The sequence below is a fragment of the Chaetura pelagica genome, unplaced genomic scaffold (assembly GCF_000747805.2).
Source record: "Chaetura pelagica isolate M959 unplaced genomic scaffold, ChaPel_1.0 scaffold222, whole genome shotgun sequence".
Taxonomy (NCBI): Eukaryota; Metazoa; Chordata; class Aves; order Apodiformes; family Apodidae; genus Chaetura; species Chaetura pelagica.
Genome location: NW_009952711.1, coordinates 3,308,401 through 3,321,832, shown reverse-complemented (window position 1 = coordinate 3,321,832; position 13,432 = coordinate 3,308,401). Strand labels below are relative to the sequence as shown.

The 13,432-nt window shown below is 38.7% G+C and overlaps 1 protein-coding gene across 1 annotated transcript in view; it reads right to left on the bottom strand.

Moving 5' to 3' along the window:
• Window positions 1-1,065, bottom strand: part of TRPM1 (transient receptor potential cation channel, subfamily M, member 1) — a 72,160-nt gene extending 71,095 nt beyond the window's left edge. Inside the window, exon 1 of the mRNA XM_009994516.1 lies at window positions 943-1,065. Coding sequence (XP_009992818.1) covers window positions 943-1,065 — 123 coding nt within the window. The remainder of the gene's footprint in view (window positions 1-942) is intronic.
• Window positions 1,066-13,432: the final 12,367 nt, after the last annotated feature.

Here is a 13,432-nt window from a genome sequence, read left to right as displayed (position 1 = left end):
TAACCGACCAATATATCACACGGTATAGAACAACCCTTTTTAAGAAGGAAACATTTTAAAACGTACTTAGTTATCTTTGTGTCAATGACTCATTTCCTGCAAGATGGTGCCAGACAATCTTTTCTCTGAGACTTCTTTCACCCCTTTAATGAGAATCTGTCTGTCTAATATTGTGAGGACCAACAGAAATTAGAGGTAAGAGAGGAGTTGGAAGAAGACAAAAACTATTTCTCATTGTTTTAATTGAGTCAGTTCTAGACAGGTCAGTTGAGCTGGTATCTAAGTAATGCTGAGCAGAAGTTAGTCTGTGTTCCAAATTAATCTATCAAACCATGGACAATAGATTTATGCAAATTCTCTTCACAGGTGAATACTGAATTAAGAAATAAGTTCCTAATATTAATCTACAACATACAACCTTATGACAACAGAGTGCACTTAAGACATTACTAAGCAATCACCTCATGTCTTCTTTCTCTCCTTGTCTTTTTCATTCATGTACTGCACACAGATGATCTAACCACAAACTGTATCTCATAGAATCTGTCTGCCATAGACATTCATCACATCAAAATCCTCTATACATCCTATCACTCTTCTCATTCATTATATCTAAAATGGGCATGAACACTAGATATCAATAACTGTCAAAATATCATTTTGGCTACAGATGGGAAAAACTACAGGCTAGTCCTCTTTGGTGATATTTGTCCAAAAGATCCTTAAAGACAGTGCCCTTGTGAAAGAACTCCTCTAACAGGAGTCAGGCTCACTGCCAGAACCAGTGGAATGAATATGACTGAAACCTCCAAGTAAAAGAGCACAGAGGGAAAAAGAACTGCTCTTATTTGGTCCCAGCTATTAATAAAGGGGGAAAAAAAGCAGCAAACTGTATCCAGCTGTTTCCCTCACATTGTACTATCTGGATAACTGCAGACTTACCCTTTGTGATCCAGATGCTGAGCCCTTAAATGAAGTGCGTTTGAAGGAGCCACTCATCCTCCGTAAGGAACCTGTAAACTTTCCTCCTCTTCCTTTCTTAGTACCCTGGCCCCTACTCTCCATAACGGACCTAGTACCTCAGCACCAAAGAAAACTCTGGTTTTAGTCACATAGTCTGAGCAGGTTTTTTTCCAGAAACCATCGTTAAGTTACAGCTTAAATAAAGTGACAGATGCATAAAACAAAATCAAAGCCAAATCAGAGTCCTGTTCTGATACACACCCTGTCACAAATGTTACCAGCCAGCTAGACAAGTAGAAAAACAAGGCAATACACTGATATAAACTGCTGTGCCCCTCCCTCTTCTCGACTGACTCTATAATCAGGCTTAATGCATGAAGCTTCTGCAAGCTATGGTTTTTAATGGACAGAGATTTAATAAATGGTGATTGAAGGTAAATCTACTTTAGATGCAGCAGCTCGAAAGGTTTTTATTCCTGCAAAGCACAGAGCACTCAGATGGAAATTATTTTGGTATCAGTAGAAAGGCACATGGAAAGAGCAGATGGTGCTCAGCACACTAGGGGTTAGAGGCTTGGTGGAATTCTGAAGGATAACTGCTGATGGTTAGTGTGCCTACAGCAGGTCATGGGATGAGAGAGACAAGGTTTTAAAAGCAAACAATCTCTAAAATCACAAGTTAGATTCTAATTAATTAGAGAATATGGGTTGTGGCAAATAAGGTGTGGTGTGTATAAACTTTGTGAATTCTTAGTAACTCAATTCAGCTATTTAATTCAACTTGGCCTAAATATGCAGAGTGAAAGCAAAAGGAGGCAGTTAGAAAATAAACAAGAAATGAGGGAGAGACAAGGTGTTTTAAAAGAAAAACTAAATTATTACTGACTAGGAAATATCTAGTTGGCTCCAGAAGACCCACCTTCTCAAACATGAACCAGGAAATTGTTAAGAGTGCCTGGTTTAGAAAAAAACATGGATGAGAGCACAAGAGAAGCTAGAGCTATATTTCAGAAATGTACACAGGGACTGCTGATCTCTAACTGTGAGATAAATACAGAAATACCACTAATTTACAGGATTTAGTTACACGCTTATGCTTTATTTACTTAATTACTTTTTTTTACGTTCATGTCTTCGTCCCTCTATAAAGATGGAGCGGGTGCCTGCTTGCAGCTGGTCAGAGGAGGCACAGAAAACTGTGTAAAAACCTAAACCAAAACAAAAGTGGAGGAGGCTGATTGACAAAGACATTCCAATTTTGTTGTTCTGGTGAGCATTGCAATAATCAGGAAAATGAAAATTCCCAGGCTGGCAAGGATAGCTAGCTGACAACGTATAACACACTTAAAGTTGTGTCAGGAAATGGAAGAGTAAAAGTTTCATGCTCTGCAGGAGAATCCCTTCTATTGTATTAGTGCAAACAGCTTGTGGGATCAGGTTAAGGGAACACAGAGAGGAGACTGTGGACACTAGAGGGTCACAAAAGACATCTTCCTTTCTAACATTCCTTAAACCTAGGCAAAACTAAGGAAGGTAGAATTAGCACTTCTGACAAGACTTTTGACAGCAGCTGTTGTATGATCATGTTCTAAGACCTAGGTTGGCTTAAGTGAACAAGGCTGAGGCAGAAGCTGGCAAATGGAATGTAAAAACGTGGCAAGGACAGTAAGTTGACAGAGCATGGACAGAAAAATCTTAAAGGGAGTTTTGATCAGACAAGCTACTTTACAAAGTAGTGCCTCATAAATTCCATGTACACCACACTGCTCTCCCAAACATAACCTCCATTGTATCTGGTCAGCAGCAAAACACTGCAATTACTGCATGGTCTTCTGCACTGTATCATGGAGTTAGTTGTAGAAGATAAAATATCTGGGTCAAAAACTACCCTGTTTTAAGTTTACACTGTTGTGATCTTGAAAACAAAACAAATTACTTCTATTTATACCAGATTTTTATTTGCCTAATGCTGCCTTTTCCATCTACAGAAGTAATTGCTACGTTCTGGGCCATATTCTCAGATGGTGGTAGTTACTAGAGTAGTCGCTTCTATCAACACTGACAGATTTAATGAGCTGAGAATATGTCCTCCTGATCTAACATTTTATTTGATCATTAGGAACAAAGCTGAAAGGCATTCAGATAATAGCATATGCTGAAAACTTTTGTTTTATATTGCAGTTTAAACAAATCCAACATGAATGCTGTCAAGGAAAATAAATATCCAAGGCTCCTTTGCACAGTTTCACTTCCTCAGCTACAACATACACCTAAATGCAATGAATGAAACAGAGGTGCATCCCTGTCACTGTGATGTGACCTCACAAAGAGGCATGATGTTATGACAGGACAATTACCTGAGGTGATGTTAGGCTGCATTACTCAGAAGGGATGACTAGTGGTATTTTGGTAAAGGACAAAAATGGGGACATGCTTTTCAGAAATCAGAAATTCAGAATACAAATCTGTTCTCCAAGACACACTGTAGGATGTGAAAGAGGATTTCATTAATTCATTCCTTTTGGATCTGTGATTCTAAGACTTTTGGCTGAGCTCCCTGTAACTGTTTTTGATACACTTCAAGGACCACACAGGATCTTTACAAGTCTTCATTACCCTGGAGATGTTTGCATCCCAGAGCCTGATGAAAGCCCTCCAGCAATCACTGCAACAGAAGCTGCTGAATACTAACCTCAGCTGAAAAATCAGGCAACTAATTCTGCCGAAGTTCATGTCCCCACTGTGTTTATGTAGCACTTAATGGGCTGTTTCCACTGTACTAGGGGAACAGAATCATGCACCATGCTGACACTTGCAACAGCTCCATGATTTAGAAGCACAAGTTTAATTGATTTTCCAAAAGCTTGTGGTTTTAGGAGTGCAGTCTTACATTAGGAAACTTTTTAAACAACCTCTGTTACTGAAGGTCCCTTATCTCACTTGTTCTCAACTTCATCAAGGGAGCTGATTTAATGTTTTGTGTTGTCTAAATCAGATCTGTGTAACCATCCGGTTTAAATTAGCACTGGGGGAGGAAAGGGTAATAATCTCTTGCAACAGGAAACGGTTGACAATGAATGAATATCTGGCACAGCAGGGAGGTGAAAGATCCTTAAACGGTTCTGAAACTGAACAAACCGTGACATGAAAGGACACATCTGTCCATCACCCTCTGTGTTTTGCAAGAAAATCAAATTGGTCAAATTTAGATTATGAAAAACTCAAGACCATGCATCCCCTTCAAAAAGCAAGAGATGTGCAGGCACACTTCAGTTACCAGATCACCTTCAAGGCCCTTGCCAGCCCACTCTCTGCCAAGAGCAGGATGCATCCATTCGAAGTACACAAAGCAACATGCTGTGTCAAACAGAGGTACCTGTATATCCTATAGATAACACACCGCAGAAATTTAACATCTGCAGTCATGGAAAGATCTGCAGTTCAAAGGCCCTGTCACAATGTGCTTTTAAAAATGTGAATAGTTTGATTAAAGATAGCTGTGGTTGTTTCAGCCTACAGAAAATCTAAAATGGACTAAACTGCTCTTACTGTTCATGTTCAGAGATATGCTATGACATCACATCAGGTCTGTCTGATGTCAGTGTAAAAAACGTAATAGATTTAAAGTTTTGTCAGCTTTAAGTGATGTCAGCTGAAATGCACCCACTTGCTTTGGTAGTCAGACTCAATAAGCAGAGCAGTAGTGCATAATCTGCTGAATTCAGACTGGAGTAAGATAGGCTTATACCTGTATAACAACTTAAATGTAAAAAGCATATAGAATTAAGACTTCCTTCAGTTAGCACTTAATGTATTAAACTAAATGTATTTCTTTCACAGACAATGGATTATAAAACAAAAACTAAAAACACTTAATTTTTTTAATGGGGTGTCTTAAAAGAGTATTTTCTGTAAAAAAACTATGCCAGTGTCCTTTGGCATTCTGATACAATAAGAATATTTAAACAGTCATGTATTTTAAGAAAAAAAAACATGCCCCACATTCCATTAATGGTGTTCATTAATTAGGCTAAGAACAGCTAGGTGCTGTATAAATGTCTTTCAAAAAAAGCTTACTCCAAGATACTAATAATTAGTTATGCTGTGCTTGCTACCAAAACATCTAGACAAGTGTCCCCACAAGCAAATGGATCTTATACTTCAACAGGAATTTTCCTGCATAAGGACACAAACACACAGCTGGATTGTGTGAAATTACTATGGTGCTGCAACTTATTGTAATTTTGAAGTTTTTCAACTCTTCAGAAACCCACCTGTTACTCTGTTACTGGCAGGATAAACCTGCTACTCTCCCAAACTGAAAATAAATGGAAATAGAAAAATTACTCTACAAGCTGGCTAGATTCAGAGATCTGGTTCAGTTATTTAATGTATTTTTAATTTTCAAAAACCTTGCCTCTTCCAATCTGTTTTTCTCTCACTGCACTATACATCAAAAACTGCAGAAAATCAGACTAACATTGCATAGTTGTGCATGATAACCTCCCAAGCAGATGATAAAGGGCCCATCTGAAAGGAGGTACAGAACAATTAAATTAGGTAACATCTTATAGTCAAGGTAAATAAAGACAGCAGCAAGTTTTCAGCCTACTCTGGAAATGCTTTGCTTTCCAAGTCAATTCTGCAGTAGTAGATTCACTTTTGAAACAACATGAAACTAAAACTCTCAGTACAACTGCTCCCAGAAATAAGCCAAAGAAAAAAATCTAAAGCTCTGTGTCCCAAAAGACAATGGAAAAAATATATAAGTTTTACATTTTTTAGTTCTGAAGAAGCTTGAACACTTCACAAAATCATTATGGTCTTTCTAGGCAGTATAATAATTTCACAGGTAAAGTGCATTCTTGTTTTGCAGAGCTTGACATCTTTCTTAGGTCTGACCAGCTGCAACTCAAATAGCAAAGAATTCTTATTTGAGGCTTTAGAGAATTTGACACCATTTTTTGCAGAACTTTACTCAAACTTCCCATGCACAAAAAAATTGAGAGTGGGACCACCATGCCTTCAATTCCCTTTGACAGTTCACACTTCAGTTACACACCATGGTACATTATTGTTTTATCTCAGTTATAGGTCTTAGCCATTACATACTTCAACAGCTCTCAATCCTTTAGTTTCTATCCCTGAAACGAAGCACAGACAGAATATTGCTCAGTTCTGGTTACCTACCATGAGAACAAGCACACTGTATATTGCTGGGGACTGCTGTCTGCTGGGCGAAGATGGGAGACCTCTTCTTCTGTAAACTATATCCTCAAAGCAATGTTGTAGCAACCTAGGAAAAAGCATCATTGAATTAAAAAGTAACAGTTTACACAAAAAAATGTAACTGTCAGGTGACATCTATAGAAAAGAAGTTCCATTTAGTAATTTCCACACTTCATAAACTCAAGAGCAAGACTGTAGGCCACTTTGTGGTAGTTTTACTTCAGTGGTGTCCGTTAATCCATTAGAAGAACGCTGAGTTCTTCTCTTGCAGGTTTGTGGCTCCTTTCCTCTAAATAGCCTCTGAAGTACACTAAAGGCTGCTTGTACAAGCAGAGAGCTGTTTTTTGGAGATTGTTAAAGCACACTGGGACACACAGTATTTTCAAGCACAATCAGCTTCCCTCCAAGTGAATAGGTCTGTTACATTAGATGTGGAAATGAAGAGGAACTTAGGTCACAGAAAATGGCATTGGGAGAGCACTTTTACAGGCAAATTTGTCTAGCACTGCACATTTGACATTCATGTCCTTTCAAACAATACCACAAGAAGCTCTAGTTACTACTAGCAGTTATATCATGTCTGATTAATAACATTAAATTAGTTACTTGGTTTATTTCCCTGGTTCTACACTACCTGGGATGGAAGAAACAGCAATACAAGACATTGACAGCTGAGGACAGCACAAAATATTATATGCACTCATCTGTTCCTGCCTAATACACCATGTATCATACATAGATTGTATTGCCTAGAACGTGGTAGCTATTTCTATAGCACTTCCCATCTTAAGTTTCAAGTGACTTGAACATTAAAAACTGAATTACCAATACCCTTGGGAAGCAAGGAAGCATCCTCATAACTAACAAATAAGGGACCCACCGAGGCACAGGAAAGCTGCATTACTTGTTTATATTTCCATGCAAAAATTACTTTTCAAAAACTGAAGAAGAATGAACAAGGAGCAGCTTATTTTGCTGGGGGTTTTGACATAGGTTTAAATGAGGATAGGAGCTCATGACAGTAACAAGAGTTTTCTTTTTCATTTCAGCTAAGAAAAAAAATTGTCATAATTGCAGTATTCAGTACACTACTTTTTTCAATGCAATACTGTGGTGTCAAACAAAGGTAGTTAATCCAGACACTTCTATACCTACCAGCAACTAAAATTACGGCTGAAAGGAGTATCTCTTACTTAGCTAATAATGCAGGCAGGATAGTGAAGAAAAAGAGAGCACTGAATTAAATAATATACAAAATGAGCAATTTAAATACAAGTAAGGATTGAATCTATGAATCTGCACCACTAGCCCACAAAACTCCACTACTGTGAGAACTGAAAGAATGAGCCTGTAACTCTGGAGGAGGTAGCTGATTTCTGTTTCCCACCACAAGACACCTACAACTTGTGACAAATGTCCTCTCCCTGCTTGGGTAACAAGGAAGGTCTGAGCAGCAGGTGCACTGGAACGATGCTTGTATTCAACACTAAATAATGAAGCTTTCTGCTGTGCTCCTTCATTCCTGAGAGAGAGGAAGAAGCTGCTTCTTGTTGGGGAATAACTGAATTGCTAACAGTTTAAAAAAGTGAAGAACATTCCATTACTTGCTTTGTTTATGTACCAGCTCTCTTATAGCATTGAGTGCCATTGTGAAATTCCAAATACATAGTTACTGGTGCCACATCCATTTTGTGTCTTCAATGCTGAATAATTCTTACCTCCATTATTGGGCAACTTGCTTCTCACTCACACCACTTTCTGTAGTATCACCGGCTCCATCTGGTGGGTATTCTGAAGAATATGTATTCTTGAAGGGAAAGAAGAGAATTTTCTGTTTTGTCTGTTCTCTTTTCAGAAATATAACCATTAATAATACTTAATTCCTTTTACATTATATTAGCATGTGGGGAAGGTGAAATCTGCTGACATGTCCATCTTTATTTGCAATTCGTTGCCCAGGAGAGGTTTAAAAACTTCTCTGTAAGAAAAGGTATTTAATTGGTCCATGAACTTTCATAAACCATAAGACACTGGTACTGTTAATGATCACGTTTGCTCTGATTGTGAAAATTGTTTTTCAAATAAGAAAAATAAGTTAAATACATAAATAAACTTGGATCAGCTAGTAATAATGGCAACTGATGCCGAGAGAAGACTTGGAAATGTGCATATGAAATACACTTTGATTGAAAAACATGACAAAATAAACTATGAGTTAGCTGCAAGATAAAAGTAAACATAAGGTGTAAAGTAAATTTAGAAGTAAGCTCAGGAACAGAGAATCAGAGAATCTCTTCCTGGTGCTGGCCCTGATTTTCTATGGGGCCATGTGCAAGTCACCTCCTATTTTTAACACCTTGGTTTCTCTATCTGAACTAAAGAAACAATCCTATCAACCTATGCAAAGACTCCTAATTGCCTGGTAAAATTATTTGGAATCCTTGGACAGATGCAACTATGGTTAATGTTTGCAAAGTACTTGAGCTAATAACCTCTACATTTTCACAAGAACATTTGCAACTCTATAGAGAAACACAGTTCTTCACAGTAATAAGGTAAAAAAAATTGCAAGATGTTCAAAGTATTTTGCCAGCATTAATGAAACTTACCAAAAGAGAAAGAAAGGGAAACCTCAGCTGAAACTTCAAGGGGGCTAATTTAGAATGTCTGGCTACATAAATCAAACATCTCATTTCAGAGTCCACTCATCACCAGAAGGAAGAAAAACAAAGGAGGAGAAATACAAATGCAATAGTATTGATCCCCCTTTTCTGTGTTACACCTCTAGCATTTAGATGTCTCTATTTCAGATAAATTTACGCATCACAGATGATGCAGTCAGGAAACAGCTCTGTAATCTATCACACATCAGCAAGGAATGAATCAGCATCTCCTAGATAGTCTTGTCTCACAAAGCTTAGCACCTCTTGGTGTATTGCTGCTGCCTATTTATTCTCATTGCTTAACTCACCAAGTCCTGTGACATTGCAGTGAGTTTCAGCATTAGGATGGATGTTTTCTGATTGCAGTGTTCTACCTTCTGTTGATGGCTATTGTTAAGAAAAGAAATGTGCATCAAAGTAGTGAAACCCGATTGAACTGAGGGAGATTTTAAGAATACAATTAGGGGGAAAAAAAATAAATCACTGGTGTCATCAGCCTACCAAGCACTAGGTAAAAATGTAACTGTGCTTTTTGCTGAGAAAAATATAGGGCAAACCCTGAAGCATTTATTTCCTGGGGCTTGCCAACAGGAGTTACTGTAATCTCATGCTAGAATAAGACAACACTATGCATTCTCACTCATGGACTGGCAGGAGCATCTCATCCCTTTTATCTGTTGACTATCATGTTAATTCCAGCTCATGCTCAATGGTGAGATGTGCCAACTTAATCCTTAGAAACAAAAAGTTTGTGGGCAGTTACAGATCACTACTTTACCAGCAACATCTAGACTTTGCAGCCACCAGCCTGCCATGCCCTCTTACAGTGACCGGCAAATGGAAGTTACCCGTGACAGGCCCACTACCCAGGTCTCTGTCCAGAAGCAATTATACAGAGAATTCCCACTTTTACCAGTTTGTTCAATTACAGGTTCTCAGTTTCTGCTCAGAACATTTATCACTGTAATCTTCAGAGATTTGACAAATGATGGCAGATTTTCTTTACTACTTCCTAAATTGCAACAACTGATACTGATAAGGGGATAAGGACTTTTTCCTCTTTCATAGTCTATTTCCAAACATTCTGAAGTTGGGATCACATGAGTTAGAATTCTTTCTCTCCTGACTATAAAGTCTCAGAGACACCAAAAAAACAAAGACTGCTCAGAAGAACCCCCAACAACCATGCTAGAGTCAAATGAGTAAAGCAAGACAACAAAGAACCACAATCCCACCCGATCTTGCAGTAATAGGATCACACCAAGACTAGTCTATGTCATAGATTAAGCCCATTGAAGCAAACTAATCTTTCTGCAGTCAGCTAAGACTGTATGTTTACTCACTAAGCTGGGAAAAACTCAGGAGTGTAGAATGGGTATCTGCAGGAATAGATCACCTAGACTGCAGCCCCATGAATGTTCAGCACACTTCCTGCTGCACCACTGGCCTTCAGACAGCAAAAGCTCTTAAAACAGGTTTTTAAGATATATTGTGTGATTGATAAAGTATATTCAAGCCAGCAGAGCACTGTTACACTGAAAGGCTCTTACAGGCTCTACTAATTCACGTTTGGGCAGTCAACTTTGTGTCTGAGCTAAGCAGCACAGACAACTTCCAGAAGAGAGGAATTCTGCACATTGGCGCAAAGATGCCTTGCAGGCAGTAGGATAGTCTTCCTTTGGCTGGCAGAGAAATACTCCATTCAGGCTGTAATCAACAGGAAGCTCTGAGCTGTGGCTGCTCTGAGAAGGAACAGCACAACCACTGTACTTCTCTGCTCCTGAATACAGCAGCTGGTGACTCTGCTAAATGTACCAGCTCACTTCTGTCCTGCATCAGTCCCCTTTGCACAGTGATCACCAGAGCACCACACTGCAAAATGTGAGTTTGTTCCCTGCTGAGTACCATCAAACCACTACTTGCCCAGTCAGTCCAAGTAATGGCCTTTGTCCATCTGCACCTGGGGAATAAGGTACATCTGGGGGCACTTCATTCCTCAGAGGAAGTTCCTCTCTACTGCATACATCAAACTTGTTCTCTAGACAATGTAGTTACCAATCTGCACATCTGTAGGAGCTCTCCATTCTGCCATCCCAGTCCAGGTGCTAACTATCCACTTTCACCTCTCCTTCACCTCTATGGATTAAAATGTATCCCAGGATCTCTATTTTGAAGTTTAATCAAAATATCAACATCTGACTGAAAGCTCAGGACTGGGAGAATTAGCACAGAAATAAAACATGTTTTGGCAGTGTAATACCCTCACATGCCTTTGGTTTTCTACTCATGGAAACAATAATGGTCCAATGTCTCCAGACATTGGCTAACAGTTGTACCTGTGAAAACATAATAATCAAGATGCTGAACTCATATAAAAGACACTGTTTTACTGAAGGCATAGTATAAGTGGCACCAAAAACATGCTGTGCAAACCTCTGGGTAGTCACCCCTGCAGAAGCACCTGAACAGCAAGCTTCTGCATAGGAGAGTAACCACCTGATTCCGTGCCACCATCATCCCACTGCCGCCTAACTTACCAACCTGGCTCAGAGATAAAAGCACAAACCTTAAAATTAACATATCTACTTAGTGTTTGCAAACATATATCCACATAGATCCAGTCAACACATTCCCGCTCACAGGTCTACTCAAAGAAGCTTTCCCCACATGCTCTCAAAGAATTGCATCTTCATGTGCTACAGGAGAACAGAAGTGCAATGAAATCTAGTCTTCAAGAATTATTTTGCGAGTAGATACTGTCTTGACATAAAATTCCTAAGTAATGAACTAAGTCCAAAACTAATTAAACAGAAGACAAAGAAAAATTCTTGCCTACCAGAGGAAATTTTGGTTCACCAAGAAGCACTGTTTTGTGCTATGCAATAAAACATGTCGGGTTTTTTCTTCTTTCCTTAGCAATTACTACAGCGTTCTGGGTCGAATTCTTCATACCTTACACGCGTTTAATTCTCCACATAAAATTAACTATTGTTCAGAAAGAAAAGCAGTGCGTATTTTAGGACTTAGAGGAGAGTTAAGCACAGACTCCTGTTATGCCAGCCCTCAGCAATAGGCTGAATCTCACTTTTAATGAAGTCAGTATGAAATAGGCTTTTCCAGAATCTGCAGGATTGGGCCTACTATAAAGTTTAAAAAATGTTGTCAGATTGTTCCACAAAAGTCAACTAATTCTCATCATACACACATTTTTAATCAGAATTTTAACATTTGCTTCAGGAATAAGCAGGTATCAACCAAAAAGACAAAATAATGCCATTATCCCACAGTTGCATAGCTGTGATGTAAATCCAGTCAAGTGACTGTCTGCATGTCACTGTACACTTGCTTGTTCTGTGTCTATACAGTGTCTGTGTCTAGCTCAAGAGGATCCATGCCTTAGCTTTCTGGCATCATACAAAAAATAATCAAATCAGAACTACCATGTGCTCAAGGTTTTTGTTTTTAATAAAATCCAGTGGGAAAGTAAGTGTACATTACCTTCTCACTACTCACTACTCCCATGAGATTCCGTAAAACATCTTAGTATTAAAAAGATAAAGCACATTTAAGGCAGTAATATCCATTAACAGGATTATTATTCCCTATTAACATTCAAGAAACTGAACACCAAGGCTTATTTTATCAGGACACATCGAGCTGTAACTCTGAATGAAAAAAATCTCAAACTGAACAAGAAAGAATTATGGTGATACGGCAACTTGAACCATTGGTATTTTTAAGAAGAAAACTTGGCTTCAGCTGGATGCAAAATGTTTCAAATTAGTTATGATTAAGTCTGACAATTGGCTTGAAATGGAAACAAGACTAAAAGCAACTACTTGTAGCTTTGTACACACAGACATGAAGGTACTCCTGAAGGCTAGATCCCCGACTGACTCCATTTGCAGACACTTATCCTGACCATGTGTGACATGCTTCCTTAGCTTAACCCACATTTTATCCTAGATGTCCTTGCAAGATGAATTCTTGGAAGAACTATGTTTGTCACTATGTACTTTTGAACTTTTGATTTCCACACTTGTGCTATCTGAGGGAAGGGCGAAGGCAAATTTGATACCATTCAAATTGGTATTAACAGCAGAAAACTGTTTATCAAGGAAGATTTCTGTGGCAAAATTGACAAGAACTTTTAAGTAGAAAGATACTGAAAAATTTCCCATTGACACCCCTGAAAACAGGTCACTAGGGCTGCAAAGAGAATGTCTGAGCTGTATGTTTATACTTATGACATACTGTGCTGCATAAATACCCAGTGAAAGCATGAGTCCTCACAAACTAGAACAGACACAATCATTTGAGGTTTTATTGCTGCCATCAAGCTCTTTGGTTTGGCTGCTAAATAGAAAGTTGCTGCATCCATATTCGCTAGTGCTTCCTGGCTGCTGTGCACTGATTCTGTCCAGCAAAATTCCCAAGCTCTCACCTTAGTAACAATGAAGTGTAAGGAGCTCCTCATCTGAGCCACTCAAGGCACAGCTGGTGTCTAAGGCCACCATCAAGCTCCATAATCAATACAGATATAAGGAAAGCTACTGTATTGATCCAATTTGCTTTTC